This window comes from Ooceraea biroi, chromosome 13 (assembly GCF_003672135.1).
Source record: "Ooceraea biroi isolate clonal line C1 chromosome 13, Obir_v5.4, whole genome shotgun sequence".
Taxonomy (NCBI): domain Eukaryota; kingdom Metazoa; phylum Arthropoda; class Insecta; order Hymenoptera; family Formicidae; genus Ooceraea; species Ooceraea biroi.
Window position 1 is genome coordinate 1900767 of NC_039518.1, and position 23482 is coordinate 1924248.

The 23482-nt window shown below is 44.1% G+C and overlaps 1 protein-coding gene across 2 annotated transcripts; it reads left to right on the forward strand.

Annotated features, from left to right (window-relative positions):
* Positions 1 to 1083: 1083 nt before the first annotated feature.
* LOC105286393 lies at positions 1084 to 18249 on the forward strand. 2 transcript variants are annotated; one of them, XM_011351332.2, is made up of 5 exons: positions 1084 to 1763; positions 2485 to 7209; positions 7303 to 13208; positions 13283 to 13522; positions 14683 to 18249. In XM_011351332.2, exons 2-5 carry the CDS (start codon positions 2577 to 2579, stop codon positions 14752 to 14754), a joined length of 10851 nt encoding a protein of 3616 aa, XP_011349634.2. In that variant the 5' UTR covers positions 1084 to 1763; positions 2485 to 2576; the 3' UTR covers positions 14755 to 18249. The 2 variants fall into 2 exon arrangements, with proteins under 2 accessions (XP_011349634.2, XP_011349633.2); XM_011351331.2 differs by having other exon boundaries at positions 1084 to 1604.
* Positions 18250 to 23482: the final 5233 nt, after the last annotated feature.

Genomic DNA, 23482 nt, shown 5'->3' on the forward strand with positions numbered 1-23482 from the left:
TTTTTGAGCGCGGAATCTTGAAGTTGCCTGAAAAATGGCAAAAGATAATCAAACAAAATGGACAATACATTGTTTAATAAAGTTTTTGCTTCCCATGAAAAATTCGCCTTTTATTTATGTAAAAAAACGCAATTACTTTTTGGCCAACCCATATATGGCGAAGATGCTTTAAAACTGCGGCAGTGTCACAATTGGTTTACTAAATTTCGATCTGCAGATTTTAATGTGAAAGATGCACCACGCTCAGGAAGGCCAATCGAAATTGATGATGACAAAATAAAGGCACCGATCGATTCGAATCGGCGTTTAACGACACGAGAGATTGCTGAGAATCTTAACATATCGAAATCGAGTGTTGAGAACCATTCAAAACGACTTGGATACATTAGTAAGCTCGATATTTGGGTACCACATGAGCTCAAAGAAATTCATCTCACTGAGCGTATTGACATCTGCGATTCTCTTTTGAAACGTGAGGAAAATGATCGATTTTTGAAACGTATGATAACAGGCGACGAAAAATCGATCGTCTACAACAACGTCAAACGAAAAAGATGGTGGAGCAAGCGTGATGAACCTGCTCAAAGCACTTCGAAAGCAGATATTCACCAAAGAAAGATTATGCTGTCAGTCTGGTGGGACTGTGTATTTTGAGCTGCTTGCAAGGAATCAAACCATTCATTCAGACGTATACCGTCGTCAACTGGATAAATTAAACGATGCCATCGAACAGAAACGTCGAGAATTGGTGAATCGCAAAGGTGTTGTGTTTCACCATGATAACGCTAGACCACGTACAAGTGTGGTCACTCGTAAAAAATTGTTGCAGCTTGGATGGGACGTGTTACCATGATGTTACCACATCCACCATATTCGCCAGACCTGGCACCATCAGATTACCATTCGTTTCGTTCTTTGCAAAACGCCTTGAATGGTAAAACCTTTACTGCTGATGAGGATATGAAATCGTTGTTGGAATTGTTTTTTGCTGAAAAAGATAAGAACTTTTTTGAGCGCTGAATCATGAAGTTGCCTGAAAAATGGCAAAAGATAATCAAACAAAATGGACAATACATTGTTTAATAAAGTTTTTGCTTCCCATGAAAAATTCGCCTTTTATTTATATAAAAAAACGCAATTACTTTTTGGCCAACCCTATACTTTCGGTCACTAAAAATGTGAATAGTATTCTTAAACCAACACGGACATTTGGAAACGGAGGTCACCAAGTCTGCGTACTCTATCTAAAGTTCCATAGATAGCTATGAACTGATAAAACCATGAATTAGATAAGCCATGAACTCTTGCAGAACATGCAATATATTATAGATTACAGTTAATACTGGCCGAGCCCCCTTTTGGACTCCGGGCCCGGGCGCCATGTACTCTCTGCACCCCCTGTCGCGGGCCTGCGACACGCAGGCGCGAGACGTACACACACGCTGGCGGCATATCAGGTCACACGTACGCGCGCACACGCGCATAGATGTCACAAGCGACGTAGCAGCACCTCTCCGACGGCGCCGAGAGTGCGCGTGATATATTTTTCCTCGAGCAGTCGTGTCCAATATGGCGCGCGTGTTGTGAGCGGCGTTAACGTGCAGGTAAGCCCTCCGCTTGTTACGCGCGCGTTACGCGTAATCCGTCTCCTGGCGGAGGCGACGAGGTAGCGTCGCCCAGCGGGCTCCGTGACCCGCGAACGTGCGCGATCAAGCGGTGCGACGGCGCCAGCCGTGGAGCTTTCAAGGTCCGGCGCTAGCAAGGTGCGTTTCCACCGCGTGGCAGGTAGTACGACGTCACCAGTTATCCCGCTTTCGTGCACGACGCACCAGTCGCGCGTTCGACGCGGGACGCTGATAACGTCGGGGCGACGCGGGCGAAAAGTAAACACCGAACCCGCGATCCAGGCTAACCATAACAATGGCTACACTCCAGTGAACATGGTGACACCTGTCTCCCCTGTGGCCCCTCCGCACTACCGTTACGCGGCGAACCTCGCGAGTTCGGGCTTCGACTGACAGGAGGTCGACGTTCCTCCCCGACCGCGAGTCCCTCGGCGTGTGGCGCAGCGCCTCGTCGAGCGAGAGGTGTCATGTGGAGTCATTAGACGATAAAAACACTCGGCCATACCGATAAGCGTGATTTTGCGCCAGGTGTCAAAGAGATGCATATTTAGGTCGTACTTGCATTGCGTCGCGACGCATCGTGTGTATGTATATTTAGTTTGATCGATATCGCAAACTCGTGTCAAATTCAGGCGCACCGCTTTATTATTTTCTTCATGCCTCAATCAGTGGTGAATGAATTGAGAACGAGTATTCCGCTGCCGCTGCTGTTTTCGCTACGGTGACATAGCAAAAACACAGACTTGGAAATTATTAGACATTATTTCAATTGTGGAATAAGAATTCAGGCTCGCTTTAACGATAAAAAAATCCCTCCTTGTAATTATATAGTGAATAATGCTCGATCCTTTCTTCTCAGGTGACTCCCTGCTCCGAATATTTATCGAGGTATCTGCACGAGCGTGAGGAGAACGATGTAATTACGAGAAAATAATAACAAAACAATGTACAATGAACTACGGTGGAAATATGCCAGATTGGCATCAGTATAATTCCCCGCAAGCTGGAATAAGCGACGTGACGTCCACTGCTCAAAATGTCAATTCGGGACACTTACCGTTCATCTCCAGTATTAATTCGAGCTGCCCGACGCAGCTGAACGGCCTGAACCTCGGCTCGGACGGACTTGAGAAACACCAGAGCGACCCGAACTTCAATCCGAGGCATTTCCAGCAGCATTTACCGGCGAACCTCTCGCACGGACACAATGCCACGGATAATGCTCCGTTGGCGTCGATGGTGCAAATGCAGAACTGCATTGGTCACTACGGGCCGTCGAGCACGAGGAACCCCATGGTGGACAATCTGAACGGCCCTATGGACCCGAGGAACACCGCGATGACCGGCCTAAACGAAGAGCTGAGCTACCGAAGCAATCAGGTGCCTTTGAGCGGGCCTATGTCACACATGAACGGACCAAGCGTGATGAGCATGAGCGCTCCGCACGGACCGATAGGACCGCGAAGCGCTAACGCGAGTTCGAACTCGCACGCCGCCAGCAGAACGGGCCCCCCGCCGCCGTCGTCCTTCGTCGCCTGCAAAGCGCCGTGCTGCAATCCGGATCCCAATTACCAGCAATGGGAGAAGTACTGCTCTTATCAGAACAACGCCTACAGGGAAAACATTCGTACGAATGGCTACCAGGCGGACGCCCGGCGCTTCGGAGGCGACTTCAACTTCAGGAAGGACAACTTCGACGGCAAGGAGATCCTACCGCCGGCCAGCGCGCCGAACGCGTCGGATCATCGACGGAACTTCCCCGACTTCAAGTACCGCAAGGAGCGCGCGGTCTCGCGCAGCTACCCGTCGAACTCGGGCATGCTGCACAGCTATCCGTCGATGCAGAACTACAATTACGCGGGCGACTATCAGAAGTACCCTTACCCGAACATCAAGGAGTATCCTAAGGCGAACAGCATGAGCGTTCCCCCGAGTCAGAGCATGGTGAAACATCAGCAGGAGCAGAGCTTCGCTCATCAGCAGAAGTACAACAAGTCGATGTCGTATCAGAACAACGGCGCGATGATGTCGACGAGCGTGCCGAACCCGAACATGCTGCCGTCCGCGCAGAACAGCTACTTCAACTCGCAGCAATACCCGAGGAACCCGTCGACGGACACGTCCCAGCACGACTGTCAGGCGGCCACCAACGACAGCGCGACAACGATGATGAACGCGAGAATGCAGCCGTCAAACATGCACGCGCAGTACCAGCAGGTCTATCAGCAGAAGCTAGCGATGCAGCGATTTTCGATGGAGAATCACCTGAGGGAGATGACGAGGATCCCCGGCTACCAGTCACACCCGAAGTACAAGGAGTGCGTCCTCAGGTATCGCGAGATACTGAAATTACAGCAATCCGTTGCATATCAAGGGCAGATGCCGTCCCAGCCGCAGACTCAACAATCGTGCGTCGCCGCGACGACCGTCAATACTGCCGTTCCATCCATAAACTTGCAGTTTGATCAGAATGGAGTTTTAATAAACTCGAATTACATACCCGAGGGTTTCCCCAGGATGCAACAAGTGTCGAATTCTCAGGCGTCGGATAACTTAGTGGACAAACAGGGCAAGCAGGACGACGGTAATCCCGCCGAAATGATGAACCATAACGTCCAGAAGCGGGAGCAACTAGTTTCGCAGCAGCATGACAATCAGGCAATCGTTTTGTGCGCGAAAGGTATGCAGCCGCAGGATCGATATTCCGTTCAGAAGAACCTTAATCAGAGCCAGTTCGAGATGCAGGCGCCGGGAAACGAGGATTTCAGCGATCTGAGTGCGAGCGCGAGTGACGCGGCCGCGCGACAGAAAATGCCCAAGCAGTTCGCCGACAAGCCCGAGCTGGACGTGCGTCAGTTCCTGGCGAACTGGGACGAATCGGAGGACGAGGACGGCGCGAACGCGAACTTGCCAAGCGCAGTCTTGAGCGACTCGACGCCGGTAGTGGTCGTGGGCTACGAGAACGTCGACCTCTCGGCGAAAACCTTGGAGGGCTTGGAAGGCTCCAAGTCGGGACGGATCACCACGGATGTGATAACGTTCGAGAACCAGGATAAGAGCAACGTCAGCGTGATGCCCGCGCAGGACTGCCTGACGATATCGTACGCGTCGGCGGAGAACGTCGAGGTCACGAAGGACCCGGCGTGCAAGGAGATCGCGAAGGAGAGCATCGTGCAGCCGGGAAGTCACATCATACAGTGCATAAGCAACGGGCCGGACGAGGTGCCGACGATACACATAGTCGACAACTTGGAAATAGGCAGCATCCTGCAGGTCACCAATGGGCAAGTTACGGAGACTCTTGGCGGGCAGGACGCGCTATCGTTTTTACAGGACAACGCGAAGGTCCAGGCAAGCACGATAACTATCGAGACGGACAAGTTTAAGAAGACAAACGGCAACAGCGAGTCAGCTGCTGACTACAATGCGAGCAAGGAGGAGTACGTCGTCGAGAATTCCTCTCCCGCTGAAGCGGTGGAAGGTGGAACGTCACAAGCAGCGCAGGGAGGCGACCAGCGGGTAACCGCCCTGCCTGCGTCCGTGAAGAGCAACTTGGATTCGGCCCAGGACGTGAATTTGAAGAAGCAGAACAGTTTCGCGAGCGAGGAATCTCACAATCCGGACGACATAAGTCTGCCGGATCTGCATACGTCCGAGTGCACCCCAATCTCCACTACGTTAAACACGCCGATCCATTCTGACACGGAGGAGTCGTCGGAGCGCGTTCAGGATCTCACGATATCGACGAACCCGATAGAAATCATACAAAACAGTCCCATGATCAGCTTCACGCAATCGCCGACGAAGAGCGAGCCCTACGACCACTTGAGCAACGAGGGGGAAGCTAGGAATAGATCGGCGGGCTCGTTGGAAAGTCGATATCAAGCGGAGGATCGGAATAACGATGTACTCGACCACGACGCCGTTCTTGGCACCTTTGAGTTTTCCGCGAATGTCAATAAGGACGAATCTACTGCGGAAAACGGTAAAGAAAGCGCGAGCCTAAATGGAGATGCCGTTTCAGCGAACAATAGCGGGAGAACGTTCTTGGACGGTGAAGCGGAAAGATCAGAGGCCACCAGCGTATGCATGACTTTGACCTCTGGCGAGTATGAATTAAAGATCGTGTCAGCGCAGAACGTGGGAACATCGAGCAAGTCTACGCGGGAATATAAAAGTTCATCTCTCGATTGCCACGCGAATGAATCTCAAACTGCCGCGGTAGGTCAGGATGCGTCGACAGTTGGCAAGAAATTACAAGTGCTTCCAGAGAGAGGCATGAGAAACGCGCTGCGATACGGTGGTTCGAGGCAGCTGGATGAGGCGCTGCAGAATATTACTGGTAAATCGGACTCGGTTGAACGTCGCGGCGGCCAAGATGATGTTCATTACGACAAGAGATCTTTGACTGACCTGAATCGCGAAACAGCAACGAACGATACCGCGCCAATAGCTTCTAAGACAGCGGCGGACGATAACTGTTCAACAAAGATCGTTAAAACTAATCCATCCGCGTTGCTCGGCGCGAAACGTTCGACCTCGAGTAACGATAAATTGCGAAAGCGCGAAACGAGCGATAAATCCGCGAAAGAGGATTCTTCTTCCGAGAACAATGGTAATAAATCGTTAAAGATTGACGCGAAGGACTTGAAAAATTCTTGGCAAATTATAAAAGATCACAAGAAATCGATTTTGAACGATCAAGCGAATTCCCATCATGCGAGGAAGTGCTCGCCCGCAAATGCGACGGAAAAATCCAACGAGATTATGCATCAGGATAAACATCGCGGTAAATCGGATATTCTGCGTAACAAGCCAAGGATAATTGATAACGTTAGCATCGATGACAGCGGGGAGAGGATGCGACTTTTGAAGGAGTACAGAAGGATCAAGCACAAGTCGTCCACCATGGAGATCCAAGGTAAGAGCAAAGTGTGCTCTTCCTCCGATCCCGACGAGCATTCCGTGCTGCAAGTGCCGAGTGATAAACAGCTGTGTCAGAAGGATGGCAAGTTCAAATTGGCCGAGGAGCGGGAAAAGAAGAACGCAAACATCTTGAAGAAGTTCGTAACGAAAAATGTAAACCCGGACTTTGCTATTCAAGTCACGAACGTTAATTTGAAACGCAAAGATAACGACGAGCAGAAGGAGTCGCAGCGCTCGGGGGAAGAAACGAAGAATAGCGGTCCCCTCGATGCGATCAAGATCGAAATAAATGTCTCGTGCACGGAGCGAAACACAACGGAGAAGCTGCTGCATGAGAATATCAAGAACGCCGTCGCCGAAACGATCGGCCACCTGACCAGTTCGATATCGAGCGGAGCGCGATCAAACTCGGCGAATTTAAAGGAAATTCAGTGCGACAAAGACGGTCTGGATGGTCGTGAGAAACGCAATCGATCTCAGCCGGAAGCATCTACGTACAACGAAGTGCGCAAGGATCAGAGCAACGCGGAAGTCATGAAATACAAATCATTGATCACTGCATGCAAAGAGGATATAGCGATGGATGAAACATCTGGCTCGCTTATCCCGAGAAAGAAAAGAAGCTCGTCGTCGGAGCGAGAATTAATTCACGATAATGGTAAGCTCTTAAAGAATATAATAAATATCACAATAATTAGTTTTTATTTATTTTTATTTCATATAACCGTACTAAGAAATAATATTATTTTAGGAAATATCAGTATTAATACTGAGACGGCACTGAGCTCCGCGGAAACCCTGAAACCAGAACACGCGATGGTTAGAAGAAGAAGCATTCATCAGGATACGGAAAGAAAAGCTGTTGCCGCGAACTTTAGTGGAAGCGACGACCTGAAAACGCCTTCGGAGAAGAAGGAGTATCAGGAAGCAACCGTTGCTTCCGCATGCAGGAACGTAAGAAATTTACAAGACGATATAGCGTCCCGATTAAACGCGATTCCTTCAACCTCCTCGAGCACGGTGGATCCCAGTTTGGAGAATGCGAATTACGATAACCCCACGCATTTTGATTACAATCACTTTGACGTTGCGCCAAACGAAAATTTGGACGTCAACGACAAGCGCACTGATAGGTGGAAAAGGCCAAGGAAGGACGACGGTAAATTTAACAACTTCGAGCCGTACGAGACCGCGAGCGTGTACGTGAATCCGATCTTCTTCAGCGCGGACAAGCTGGAGAATCTGAATACAGTTCCTGTGTACACTACCAAAGACGGAAAGATTACCTACAGTCCCAATCCCAGATTCACGTATCGTGAATTACTTATGGAGGCTCGCGCGAAGGACAATTACGGTAGCGCGCGCGAGTCTTCATACTTCGCGAGCTCTCCGCTCGATTACAATTGCTCGAGGTTGCGTAAGGTATTTAAGAGAAATCGTGAGGTCCTCACGGCTATCAGAAAGAGGTCAGAAATCGATTTCGCCGATGGCAAGCTTCAGTCCGCGGCAAAACACGTTAATTATTTACCGAACAAGAACGCCGCCCTCAAAAGCGCCCACTGCGCGAAAGCACGGGGCACGCCGCATCTGGAGTTCTTCAACGACGACGCGGACAAGTTATACGCGAACAGGAACAGTCAGCAGGACGGCAAGGAGAGCAACAAGAAGAGCATCGGCGACTTGAGTTTCCTTGAGAAACAATACAATCTGAACAACGAACCTGCGCCCAGCACGATTAAACACTGCAAGGCGAAGATGCTCGCGGACAATCTGAACTACGAGAAAGAGTACGGCGAGAACGTGATGTTCGACTCGCATTTATTTTTGGGATCGAGAGCCGCCTGTTGGGAAGAGACGATGGAATCGGTCAAGTCGTACTCGTCCCACGTCGACAGACGAAACAAACATCTCAAGGAACTGAACTTCAGCGAGGTGTTCGCCGCCCAGAGACGCCTGGATCTCCTGCCGTTTCTGTCCGCGGAACAAGAGCCTCTCTCGGGCGGTAACAACGATCAGAAGACGGGTTATAACGTGGCAAACGAGCTGATATCCAATCCCGCAGCGTGCGATTACAACATCGATAATTTATCCCGAGGTCAGGCCGGTGAGAACGATCCGACGTCGTGTAAGCAGTCGGACGTTATTCCGCTTGGCGAACGGAATGAGTGCGATAAGCAGAACGCCGTCTCGACGACAAAAGCTGACGACTATCCACCGGCGGTGACCGACCAGTGTCCAGAGCAAGAATCTCAACCCGATGAGATCCAGTCTGACACGACCGCGCTCGTCGAAGAAGCGCGATCCTGTTCCTCCAAAGCAGCGGACAAAAATACTCACGGTACGGAGGAAGGTCGGGGCTCGCCGAGTGACGATAACGATCAGGAAACGCTAGAAGCGGAGCACCTAACGGGAAACGACGCGCACGTTCATGGACAAGAAGATAAATCCGCTGCTGAGAGCGCAAACGCGAAACGTGTGTCAAATTCGAGCCCCACCGAGGTCGCGTTACCCGAATCAAATGCTGAACGCTTGTCCGACGAGCCGAAATGTACAGAAGCGACAGAAGAGTCTGCTTTGAATGACGCTGACGAAGTCGACGATTCCGCGAAGAACAATTCAGACTCTGCGGTGGACGAGACAACTGCGTGCCAAGAAGTCTCGTCAGCTCCGGTCGGCGGCAAAGCGAACGACGAGGATACGTTTATGGCGAAATCTATTTCACCAGAAGTTGATTTCGGCGAAAGGAACGAGCAGAATGGCGCGTGCAGTGAAGAAACTTCTAAGGAACCGATCGTTCCGCAAGGTTTATCCGACGTCGCACTCACGGAGCGGCCGCAGCTTGACGAAGAGGACACTGAGCAGCAATCGCGGAAGTTGGATGTCGAAAGAGAGGTGACCGAAGCTTCTTCGTTAGGGAACGAAGCAACCAACGTGGACGAGGTGGATGATTGTAACGCCGCGATGACACCCAAGCCGGTCGCCTCCTTGGATCTGCTAGCGATATCGACGGAGAAGAGCGTGTGCGATTTATTCACGAGCGAAACACCCGAGCAGAATATATCGGAGTTCACGGTCATCAAGAGTATCATCGCGGGTGACAAGAAGAACGAACACCAGGAGCCCGAGACGAAGGACGGTGCTAAGGTTTGCGACAGCATGATCGACTCCAAGTTGCTGTGCATGGATTCCTCCGATTGCGGGATTTACGCGGAGGACAAGTGCGCGTTGACGCGAATGTCCGAGCACGATTTCACGGAGGAGGACAGTATGGTGCCGATGGAGTGGGAAACGAGCCAGATTCAGGAAGACGCCGTGAATCGTCTCTGCAGCATGGACGAGTCGTCGATCGATTTCGCAGCTGCAGCTGCCAACTCGCTACAGGACAGCTCGCTTTTGCATAATTTATCCCTTTCGATACCCGTCAAGGAATCGACAACGCCGGAAACGGCCGTCGCGATTGAGAGTAGGTCGAGTGTGTCCGCGCCAGCGATCGAACCGCCGCCGGAGATGGAGAAAATGACACCGAGCAACGAGGGAGACAAGGAGCAAGCCTCTTCCAGCGAGCATGAAAAGATGGCATGTTTGCCCGCGACAGACTGCAATGCCGGCACCAAGATGGTTCCTAAATTGGTCATCAAGAAAAGCGATATAGATAACATGATCCACAAATCGCTCTTAAAGCGCGGATGCCAACCGAAGATACCGAAAATGATCATCAGAAACGCGAGATCCCGTCCAGGAACACCATCCATCGAGTCCGTTCACGAGGAGGTTCCCGTTCAGATAAATATCTCAGACCGGATGTCGCGAGCGAGCGAGGAACCATGCGAGAACGACTCGGAAAGTTCTCTGCAAGAGTCGAACGATTACAGAAGCAAAATCCCGAAAATGAAAATTAAACTGGACGACAAGCACTCGAACAAGATAATGCGAGCCGAGGACACCACGGAGCTTTCCGTCAAGCGTAAAAATATCAAGAAAACCATTCCGAAAGTGAAGATAAAAAATTCCTCGAGGATCGATCTGTCGGATAACTCGGTCTGCAGTACTACTTCTCAAGACTCTAGGAAGAGTCTGGAAAAGTACGAGGAAAAGATACCTATATTGAAGCTGAAGAAGCAGGAAAGGAACAGATCGTCATCGCCGGAAGCGTCGCGGAAGAGGCAAGGTTCGAGTCACTCGGAAATGCCGAGCAAGAAGTGTAAGAGGTCAGGACGCGACGAGACGGGGCATTCCACGAGACGCGGCAATTTCCCCGATTCTCGGACGGTGCTACCGGAGTGCGAAACGAGTAAGAGTCCCTTGGCGTGCATCTCTGAAAAGATTCCGAAAGTCATCATCAAAAGAACGTCGGCCAGTGCGGAATTTAAGTGCGAGCTGAGCAAGGGATGCAAGGACATTATCGCGAAAAGCGCAAAGTGGCAGCCGGCAGTCAAGTTGGAGAGATATCAGGTCCTGGATAGCATCGTGAAGGATCTAAAAGCAAGTCACTCTTCTATATCAGCACGAATCATAGATAAAATATTTGCAAAACGCAGGGACAGTCATCACCAAGGAAAGAAGGATGATTATAAGTTATCCAGGTCGAGTTCGATGTCGAATTTGCTTCCGGTCAAGCACAAGCAGAGGAGAATGTCGGATTACGACTGCAGGAAGCCCGGCGACGCTGATGGTTTTACTTGTGCACTGCCGCGAGACTCTAGTGATAGTAGGACGTGTACCGCATCAAAGAAGACTTCAGCATCGTGCAGGGGTTACCACAGTGACAATAAACGTAGATCAAGATCCCGCGATAACCATCCACAGGTAGAGACGGGCGTCACTTCGTCCGATAAAGAAGTTGATCGACCATCTGGAAAATCTGGCTCGGAGAAAGCAACTCCGCAGCACGATGAGCACAGGACCGAGAGCTTTGATACCCATCATAAGCAGGCAGCGAAGAAAACCGAGGATGAAACGGTCTCGGAGCAGAAATTGGATCAGAAGAGCGCTCCCACCAGGCACTCGAGCAGTTCTGCGAACTTCAAGATTGCTCTGAAGGAGTTGAAGACAACGCCCAAGATAGAGACCTGTTTCGTGAAATTGCCCGACTTGAACGAGATATCTTCCAAAGAGATCAGCATCAAAAAGCAAATCAAGGAACAACGTGATGATCCTTTCCTGAGCAAAGAAGAGATAGTTGCAATAAAAAAGGAACCACTGAGTGACTGCCCGAGCGACGTTGCCAACAACTGTAATCCGCGAGGTGACGGCAGTTTGCTCAAGGATGCGAGCGTGCTGGACACTTTTGAACTGGACAGGAACGCCGTCATTAAGATCGAGTCCTCGGACGAGAGCCAATCGACCATAGAGATCTTGCCTGCCTCGCCGGACGGCCCCGACGAGCTAGAGAGCCAGATAATCGAAGACGGCGACAGTGAACTGTACTCGGCAGACGCAATTCCAACGCAGTTTGAGCTGGAGTTGGAGATCGCGGACCACAGCAGCACGGATCTGTTGGATGTGACGATGCCGAAACTCGATCCCGTCGCTAACTATAGCTCACGTTGCGCTCCCACCAAAGAATCCTGCAGTAATCAAATCCCGAAACGTTACAGTAAGTCCGAGCTTTCACCTCGCAGTAAGAATTCACCCGGAAGAGATAAACACGCGGAGGTCGACGTCACCGGCAGCGACAAATCTTCGCCGGACGACAATGATCTGATCAATTCCGCCAGAGAGGTTTCCCCAAAATGCACCTGTAGCGAAGAGGCAGATTCGACGAAGAGGAATTTCTGTTGCAACGATTCCTTGATAAAAGAAGTTTTAGCGGCCAAGGAGACCCTGAAGAAGTGCCTTTCCAAGTCGAGATGCGAGAACGGCAGCGCACAGAGTAACGCGCGGCCAAAGACGGCCGCGGAGAAGAAGCAGGGCTCGAGTTTTGATCTCAAACGTCTCTCAGAGACGCATTCTAAGTCAAGCGATGGTCCTCAAGACTGTCGCGATGATGTTACCTCTCAGAGAGTCTCCGTGTCCGCGGCCGGCAAACGCAACAAAACTGAGACTACAGCCAACACCACCACCGAAAAGTCTGATCAGAAACATTCCAAGCAAGGTAAGAGCTGCTCCGTGAGGGAGAAATCAAGCGAGAAGAGGGACAAAGAGTCCCATCCTAAGGAGACGACGAAGGACGCGCGCGAGTGCACGACATCCCTGGAAACGTTAAAGCGGGCCACGTCGAACGAAGGCCCGACTCGCACCATATGTCTGGGCGAGAAGAGACGGCACTCGGCGAATCCGGACAACGGTATTCTCCAGCTGCAAGATTCGCAACGGAAAGAATTGTCGGCCTACAAAATTCCAAAAATATCGCGGTCCACGGATCAGGGGAGTAACGCCGGCAGCAAGGCGAAGGATGTCAAGCCAAAGATGGAGAACATGCCGATATTGGAACCTGAGATTGCCGTAAGCTTCGACGCGAACTCGGACGCGGACAGTTCCAGGTCACCACCGATGATCACGCATCAGGACGGGGATCTCGATGTAGCGGAGTCGAAGCTGGTGGACGAGAAAATTATAACGTTGGACAGTAAAGAGACGAACGACATAAAGGACATGTGCAAAAAGGGCGAGATATCCATCACCGATTTTATAACTCAATTGGCTTGTCACGAGAAGGTAGGAAGAATGATTTCTCGTCATCGACTCACTCACTGTTCGCGATATTTATCTTGGTTCTGCGGTTCTTGCAGGCGACGATAAAGCACAGACGGTACTGCAACTTGTGCGAGAGGTGGTTCCCCACGACGTCGCGGCATCGACGGCACCTAGCTGGCTACCAACATCGTCACATAGAGCTGACACAACGTAGGAGCATCCACGCGCTGTTCATGCTCTTCACCGGCAAGCCTTGTCCCAGATTGCTGCCGGCGAACGTCGCGCGAAACGATTGTTCCCTGGGGGAGCTGACGCCGTTGCAAATTGCAGTACAGGTACGTGGCAGCCCATCTGCGCGATAAACCAATTAATTTTGACGCTTTTTACACATCCATGTTTATACAGGGTGTCCCATTTTATATTTGTCAGTCAAATATTTCGATACGACGTCGTTTCAGAGAAAAATGTTTCAGACAAAAGTTATATGGCTTCGAGGGGGCAAGATGATGATATTCTCAATTTAATTGTAGATGGCGCCACTTTCGAGATTTTATCATGGCGGCCATTTTTTTAAATGGAAGTCGATTTTTCTCTCTAAGTGAAAGTTGTAGCTGATAATGAGACGAATACAACGGTTTTTTGTTTTTTGAAATTGGACCATTTTTCAGTGAGTTACAGCGTTCCAAAGTATACTGTTTTATAATTTAAGTATACACGTAAACCAAATCTTGTATCGAAAAATGTTTCTTACAAAAGTTTTATGACTTCAAGGGGGACATAAGATGCTGCCACTGATTTGACCTTGGGTGCACCTGTCAAGGTTTATGTGAAGGTTAACTTTTTTTTTAATGGCTCTCTTTATTTCTCATTATACAGTCTTGTAGCTTACCTCGAGAGCTTTTCAAAACACTATAATAAAGTATTTTTTCGTTAAATATTATGTTACAATACTGCCGGCATTTGCATTACCCAAAGTGTACCGTTCTATCAACTATCCTACTTTTAGCGCTACCCAGGAACAACGGCGTGGACGTAGTAGGTTTCTGTTCCCTTCGGGGTGCTTTATTAATGTGAGTCCCCTTGCCTCTTACCATGGAGAGACGCTATAAACTTTGAAACGCTGTAACTCACTGAAAAATGGTCCAATTTCAAAAAACAAAAAACCGTTGTATTCGCCTCATCGTCAGCTACAACTTTTACTTAGAGAGAAAAATCGACTTCCATTTAAAAAATGGCCGCCATGATGAAATCTCGAAAGTGGCGCCATCTACAATTAAATTGAGAGTATCATCATCTTGCCCCCTCGAAGCCATATAACTTTTGTCTGAAACATTTTTCTCTGAAACGACGTCGTATCGAAATATTTGACTGACAAATATAAAATGGGACACCCTGTATATCTCGCTGTGATATTTATCATGATTAATCACGACTGCAAATATACTTGAAGCGGTCGATACATCGTACGATAATCACGTGCCGTTTTCTTCCCCAGGATGTTATAAAGAGCTTCGACGACGCGCCGCAACAAGAGAGTCCTAGGAAGCAGAACGACGTTGATAAATAATCGCAAGTAAATTATCTGGTCTAATTATAGAGTTCTGTGATCGTACTAACGGCTTACGGTGCAATCTTCTGTGCGAACGTTATCCTATTCACGGTAGCGATAAGACTACGTGAATATTCGATGTATCGCGATACTGCTGCTGTTGTTAATGAGACCAACGTCGAAATTTTAATCATTAGATAACGAACGCTTTTTAAAAGTTTGCCGATTTAGCTACGTTAACCGATGTGGGTTATCATTAAGAGAGAGAGAGAGTCACCCATCAGGGAGGAAGCAAGTTTCTAGCTCACAATTAGACACTTAGCCAAAGAATCTAGCAAAGCTAAAACACATTCGATTATTTACACTTTTCAGAAGACTCTGGTCTTTTATTTGTACAAAGTTTTACGAGTGATCGCTCAACGTGCTCACCGCGAAGTTTTATTTATATTACAAAGAGACTTATATATAACACATAGATGTATATATATGGTTATACATATATTTGTCATTCCAGTTTGCAAAAGTATATGCGCTGACGACGATTACGTTAACGAGAGGTATATACGGTTGAAATTATATATGTAAAACCGCGATCATGTCACTAATAGAGCTGTACAAAGGGTACAACACGAAACATTCCTATGCGCGAACCTGAACCTGAGCTATGAGATATTAAAAGAAAAAAAACGGTTTATATCGCGTAGTAGAAATTTCCTTTCGCTGGAACGCAGTTCTGTCCTCGCGATTTTACGTACCGGTGTACAAAAATTGTCGATATTTTCTCGCACTGTGTGAACCGTGTTGAACGCACGTTGTGAGACAACCCGAACCTGTTTTACTTCATTCCATTTTTTAGTAGTTGTAGTTATAGACGTGAAATTTTATTTAATAATATATATATATTATCGATGTTAATTTGTTTATAATATTTTATCGATGTTGTTTTAAACGTAATGTTAAATTACATGTTTGTTGTAAATGTCATTTGATTGTTACGATATTGTTTCCACACGCTCTCGCGTACGTTATTATCTATTATTATATTACTAAAAATTGTGTTATGCATTGCGCGAAGGAAACGATATCTCATAGCTCATAACGCGGTAGTTAATATTTTAACGGGGTAAAAAAACCAACTGCGGTAAGCCTTAAAGAAAATCTCTGGAGGGGATCCTGTGTCCAGACGCTAGATATTGACGAATGTACATATTGCCATACACAGAAGAGATCTATTGAAGCAAAAAGTCCGTGATATTAATATTAGAGTTTAAAGCGAGGGGGCAAGTCGACGAGCCAACCACGATCTGCGGTGCAACCTTGTACCGTAGGTCTTTGTACAAACGAGCTAAATGAAATGTATACGTTACGCTCGCACGCGTTACGAGCGTCTCGGGCGTAATGTTCAGGCACTGGATAGCAATGCTCTACACGTGTATCAGTTCAAAAAATCTCTGTTAGCACACAGGTTTTATATATTACACTGATAATTATGTAAGCTCCCTTTTCTTCACGTGTTTCGCATTCGACCGTATCGAATAATATTTCTTCGATTACTTCGGGTGACAAGTGCAATTATAAGAAGTTTTTGCAGTTGCGTTTTTAATCAAAGTGTGAAGACGTGTGAAATTATATTTACGGGAGTGTAAAATGATTCCTTAAAGCACTAGTTCCTGGCTTTAGGCGGGATTGAGGTAGAGATAGCGTTACTTGTTAAGAGGCTGCAATGAAGTGGTACTTCATTGTATTATTACATTATACATATATATATTAATACAGGGTTGGCCGATTGTATTCAATGATTGTTTCACGCTACCTTCTATAATTTATCCTACGAGGTTTCAATGTGTCGGAGTGAACGTGCTTTCATTCAGTCTATTCTAGTTCTCGAAAAATTTAACCAAATAATATAATAACTAGGTAAATATGTAAGAGTCTATGGATTGTTATTACAGTTAGTCTTTGTTTTTCTTTATTTGTTTCAAATGTTTTAGATTTTATTCGCACGAGTGCCTTAAGATAACACCTAACAGTATTCGTTGTATCGTGTGTTATATATTATATAAAAAAATATATATAGAGGTCTATATATATATATACATATTATATAAAAAGAAAACGAATGAGAATCTATATATTTGTACACTTGAGCATGTTTATACACGTGTACATAATTACGCCTTAGTTATCGGAAGAGAGCATATACTATAAATTAAATATATATATATATTGAATATACATATATAATTATTTTTGATTGCTACGTGAGAAGTTGTGAAAATTTTATCAGTCATCAATCTCTCTAGTTATGAAATCAGAAAGTCTTTACATGAAGCGTAAGCAGAATGTCCCAAAGTTTACTGTTATTGCGAGACAGAATATATTATCATCACACATGTTTAAAGCAAGATTTTTGTACGATGTAATCATACTGCCTCATTGCTGGTACAAATGTTACTATCCCGAATACAATGAGTACAATAATTCGATGCCACTTTATTTATCTCACTGCACTGATGAGGATATGTGATCACACGATGATATACGATATGAATTATTGTTAACACCAACAGCAAATTGTTGAGTTTTGATAAACATCTGCGAGTACAAACTGCGTCCGCTACAATAATAAACTGATTCGATGGCTCAGGCTGCGCTATAAAAGCTTCACGTAAACATACAGAGGACATATGATATATATTTGCAACATACATGTATATCAAATCTCAAATACCATATCAAGAGTGAACTTACAAATGTGTTGCATAAAGAAAAAATTACTGATGAAAATATGCAAGTGTCTTATGCGTGAATACGAGATAATTGTTAAAATATCAAATTTATTGTACGCTGTTGATGAAAAATCCTTTTTTCAATAACGATAAACAAATGTACGTTAATGTTGTACTATAACGTTATGATAATCAAATCCACGAATATATTTAGGTTTACAGAAACAAAGTGGATATTTTATAAATCGTTAAGTGCACTCGATGGTATAATATAATAAGAGATCGCCTATGCAAATTCTACTGCGCTATGATTGAACTATGAGGGTCGTGAAATTGCCGCCGTGTTTAGTTTGTGCTATTAATTATATATTGAAAGAAAAACATATATATGTAGAAAGTTATATATTGCTCTCGTGACTAAGGCCTTCTTGTGTACGTATATCATTGTTGTGTGCTCGATGTGCCTAAATTTTAAAAACGTTATGTGCATCACATCACGTCCAAACGCATATATACATATATACATATACATATATGTATGATATATTGGAATTTATGTACATGAAATATTTTATGAATCTATACATCACTTGTACATTGTGTAAGAAAAGTTCCTCGAACTATGTACAAACATCCAATTGTACATTAAATCCGTACGTTGATACAGAGAAGCATCCTATTCTGCAACGAAAATTTCGCAGAACTCGAGAAGTTCTTAAGTGTCTCGTCTGTTAAGTTATACATAATATTTTGCCGCTGATTTTGAAATGAAAAAAAAAAACAATTATGCTATAATTATACGGCGTATTTATGGGCATTATTGACGGTTTATGAATTCTCAATTTTTCACATAAGTGCTAGAAACGAAGATTACATTTTTAAAAGAAACGAACGCGAATTCCTGTATGAACTTAACAAATAGAGAGCATTACTTATATCCGTACATCCGAACGTTTAATAGACGAATTGGTCACGCGTTGAGAGAAATGCTTAACGTTAAACAGTTAAACGATCAAATGACGGTAGCGACAGATCGGATTTCTGACTTCCATTAATGTAAATCTGTATAAGCTCATGCAGGACTGTGTTTTTAGTAGATGCGACAAATCTTTGTTAAATCATTTGTGTGATATAACTTAATATATATTACAGATCGCGAATCATCTGTACTCGAATTATACACCGAAATTTATGCATCTCTTTGTTAATATATATATATATATATATTTATTGTGCAGCACTAATTATAAATGTGTGCATAGTGCTCGAATGAATTTTACTTTTTTTGTGAAACACATGTTTGTTAAAGTAAATTTCGAATTTTATACATATATATATATATATATATATATATATAAAAGAAGTTATATACACGCAAAAGATCTAGATACACAATTTGATTGTACATATACATATATCACGTATTAGTACGTTAATTTGTTTGAATTTTAATTATTTAGTTGTACGGTAGTTTGGATTTGTTGTAGCAATTTTTCCTGATAGCTGAAGGTACACTTGTGTTCTTAGTAAATTGACAAAAATTGACCAAAGCAGAAGTGCTTTACAAACATGTGTGCATTACTACACGGATTCCCAAACTCATAGAATGTAAAGTTTTATCTGCTTAGAAAATCTTCTTAGAGTCAGAGTTATATATCATATCTTTTCCATTTGCAATATACAGGGTGTCCCGGGTTTTAACCGACAAACTGCGGGAGCATATTTTACTAGTGGAAATAAGAAAAAATTCTTATATCGAGTTTGCTTAGAAATGCTTTATTACAAAGTTATAAACCAATATTGAAAAGAAATATCAGATAAGTAACAACGGATTTTTTCACAAAAATAAAAATTATCTACGCAATGATTTAGTGACGCATTTCAAAATGTTGTCCTTGCACATCGATACAAGTTAGACATCGACGCAGTACAGAATTTGTTACAGTACGACATTCCTGAAAATTTTGTTGCATCTCAGTAACTGAATTAGTAATTCGTTGCTTCAAATCTTCAAGCGAGATTACTTCTGTACTGTAAACTTTATTTTTTAAAGTTGCCCATAAATAAAAATCAAGAGGCGTTAAATCGGGCGATCTTGGAGGCCAGAAAACCGGTCCTCCTCGACCAATCCACCTATGAGCGTAATGTTCATCTAACCAGTTTCTAACTTGTCTAGCATTAGGTTGAAATCTAACAGCTACTGTTGTGAAAGTAACAATCATACTGAATCGTTTCAACATAGTGAACATGAATACATGTGAATACACATAACATAAACATCTTCGACCTTCCAAATTCTACACTATGTTCCGTTGTTACTTATCTCATATTTCTTTTCAATATTGGTTTATAACTTTGTAATAAAGCATTTCTAAGCAAACTCGATATAAGAATTTTTTCTTATTTCCACTAGTAGAATATGCTCCCGCAGTTTGTCGGTTAAAACCCGGGACACCCTGTATACCCAGGTAGCCAAGTCTGCCGAAAGCAGATGATGCTAACTATCTGCTATCAACTATTGCCAGCCAAAAGACAACAAATTTGATACAGAAGTTGTTATTAACGATTAATTCGACAAATTGGTGCCAGAAATGTAACAGAGCTTGCTCACAAAATCTGAGAACGGATTGGCGGCAGAAACCGAGCAGAATCTGCAAACATGGCTTGAAGTCGGATTGTCGACAGAAACCGAGCAAGATTTGCGCGCGCGGAATCTAACGGCGGATTGGCAGCAGAAACCGAGCAGGATCTGCAGCTTTTGACAGTATTCAAATTTACACGGCTATGAATACGTGTTTTCGCTCCGCACCGCTACGCGGTGCACACGTCGAGTTCTTACTCGATGTTAAGATTTAGCCTAACAGTTATATAAGTTAATATACGCGCCTTGGCATGACAATATTAATTTTTCTGAAAATTTTTGCACTTGCGGCACAGAGGCTCCCATGGACGACGTCCATGTAGTTCACGCACGCCACAAGCAATCTGAAGTTCGAAAGCAAAATTCGGACTTCGGACTAGAATAAATTAACAATAAGAGAGAGATTATGCAACGAACTGTCAGAAAGACACATCAAGCCAAATGTACTTTAATTTAACAAACAAACAAATGCGTTCTGTTAACACATGGTAATATAAAATGCCAATTTATAGTGTGTTAAAAGTAAACACATGCTTTAATATATCGTAAATATGAATGGCCGAAAGCTGCAGATGCTGTTCGGTTTCTGCCGTCAATTTGCCGTCAGATGTTAACAGATCCTGCTCGGTTTCTGCCGCCAATCTGCTGTCAGAGTCTGTTAGCAGATCACTATCCTAACGCGGACATAACGGATGCCAATTTGCTATCAACTTCTGCAGTAATCTGTTGCCAATCTGCTGGCAGATTGCACACATTTTGCTTACTGGGTAGTTTTCAAGATTTCCCGATATCAAAATCTTATTAGTTACGCTGCGGACGATAATTTTTTCATCGAGTGACAAAACGCATATTTCATTGCAATTTGAATGCTGGTGTAATAATTGTAAAGCAAATAGTAGTCATAAATGTAATAATCGACGATGCCGAAGCAATAGTAATTTTTAATGTTAAAACTTAATTCTTATATAACTATTTTAATTTGTAATATTAATTTTAATTACTTTTTAATTTACAAATTTTTCTTAAGTATATACATATATGCCGATTTATTATTTGATCATGTGTGAAAACTTACATTGTGCTTGCAAATTAATTGGCGAAAATCCGTGATCCAGGAAGACAAGAAAAAATTATTATTAGTGCTTCGCGATGGAATTGCAATGAGATATAAATATTTAATTGTTCCATGAACTGTAAGATTATACATAGCAATCTATAAGTAATAGAAATATGATGAGTTGTACGATATATTAATTTCCGTTACCGTATTAAACGTACTTAGGCTATGAGAGTGTATAAAAAGTTCAAGGAAAAATAAAGAGTGAAATGTATGAAGAAATATAATACGATATTGTTCTCGCTATTATTAATCCATCTTTTCATTTTCCCAATTCCCATTACGTTCATTGGACAAATTTACCAGAAATTTAAGGGGGTATTCTAGTGTAGCGTGTCAGAAAAATCAAATTTTTTTTTGGGCATATTTTGCAAGTATATGGTATGGAAAATATGTCTGCGAGAAGATTTAGCCCGATTCGCAAAATTAACAAAGTAATAGCACCCAATAGAAAATAACCTCCGGCGCGCGCTCGGCGGTTGGACCGCGCGGCACACAACAGAGCATTGTGTTAGTATTTTAGGTAGGATCGGAAGATCGTTATTCTTTGAAGGTCGTACATTTAAATTGGAGCCTTTGTACAGTAGAGGTTATATAGTACGATGAATCTCTAAATTCATTGATTTGGACTTTGCTCCAAAACATCTCCATGCTGGCGTGAAAGTTGTTGAAATAGCAACATTCTTGGCAGTTATAATTTTCAATAAAGGATTTATGCCAATTTTCAAACTTATGAACGTGATGGGAGTTAGTATTGGTCAGCAAGCGGTGATGTACGCAAACTCCCGGAACGAAGCTCGTATCACCCGCTCGGAGCGGCGCTCCACTAACTTCTCTCGAGATCAGAGAACGAATCGCAGGGAAGAGAGATCAGCTCTGCAGGACTTCTACGAACAAGAGGAATGTCCCCTGTATGGCCCTGGACTAGCCGATTGATCGTAAGTAACATTATCTCTATGTAATCAGTATGAAAAACTTTAAACGTGTTTTTCTCGAAACCATGTTTTTCAAATTGGTTCCCATGATATCTCAAAAACCAGTTAATCAATTGACTCAGGCTTTTGCACACATCTTCAGTATATGTGTGGTTATAGCCCCTACCACAATCAAGTCGAAATATTGTTTTTTGGAATTTCTACAGCCCTTCAATGGTGAAAAAAATGGCACAAATCGAAACTTAATTTTCTCAATGAAGTCATGTTTTAAATTTTCAACATTTTTTTCATTCTGGTACCTGCTATAGCCACACTCATACTAATTAAGAATCTCTTTGGTTTTTTTGTTTCAGATGAGCAGAACAGCTGAAATCATGGGAACCATGGACCAACTTTTTTTTTCATGTTCTTATTTAATATCATGTGCAGCGCTTATTTATAGTTATTGTCTACTACAAAAATTTGGAAACATACACCAAATATGTATGAATAAGCAGGGAAAACCCTGCCTCAAAAAACCTTATACTTTTTAAAAAAAAAATTCACCAAAATAGCATACAAATTCCGCTTTTACACTAGAATACGCCCTTAAGGGGGGAGCCTGCTTTAGAACGCTGAAAATAAGGTATATTTTACGAATTGTTTTTAGAGAAACTATACAGCGGATCATTATAAAACTTTGATGCATTTATTAGTACATGTTTAAAGATAAACAAAATTATTGTTTTATTTGAATATATCGCTTGTAGAGGTCGTCCTGGAGAAATCTTAGTGCAGCCGCGTCGCCGGCATCGCAAATTGGTGAGCATTCTCCTGCCTCCAAATTTCGTCTAAACTGAAAAATTGAAATATGTTCTCGTTATTTATGAATTCCCATCGTCGATGAACCAAAGAGAGAAGAAAAAAGTTGAAAAGTGCCAAAATGGTGGAGCTTAGAACACAAAAGTACGATTTTTAGGCAAAGTTGTTGAACTTTTTCATGCAAAAGTAATGTTTTTATGAATATTAAAGGTTCATCGACGATGGGAATTCATAAATAACGAGAAAATATTTCAATTTTTCAGTTTGGATGAAATTTGGAGGCAGGAGAATGCTCACCAATTTACAATGCCTCCAGGACGACCTCTACAGGCGATATATTCAAATCAAAAAATAATTTTGTTTATCTTTAAACATATACTAATAAATGCATCAAAGTTTTATAATGATCCGTTGTATAGTTTCTCCAAAAAAATTCGTAAAATTATACCTTATTTTCAACGTTCTGAAGCAGGCTCCCCCCTTAAAACAACTTCTAAATGTGAATTTGAAATGCGCGCGCTGC

Coding starts and splice junctions, on each gene's coding strand:
- LOC105286393 (XM_011351332.2), top strand. CDS start 2,577: ATGAACTACGGTGGAAATATGCCAGATTGGCATCAGTATAATTCCCCG. Junction 7,210..7,302: donor AGAATTAATTCACGATAATG/GTAAGCTCTTAA, acceptor ATATTATTTTAG/GAAATATCAGTATTAATACT. Junction 13,209..13,282: donor AATTGGCTTGTCACGAGAAG/GTAGGAAGAATG, acceptor CGGTTCTTGCAG/GCGACGATAAAGCACAGACG.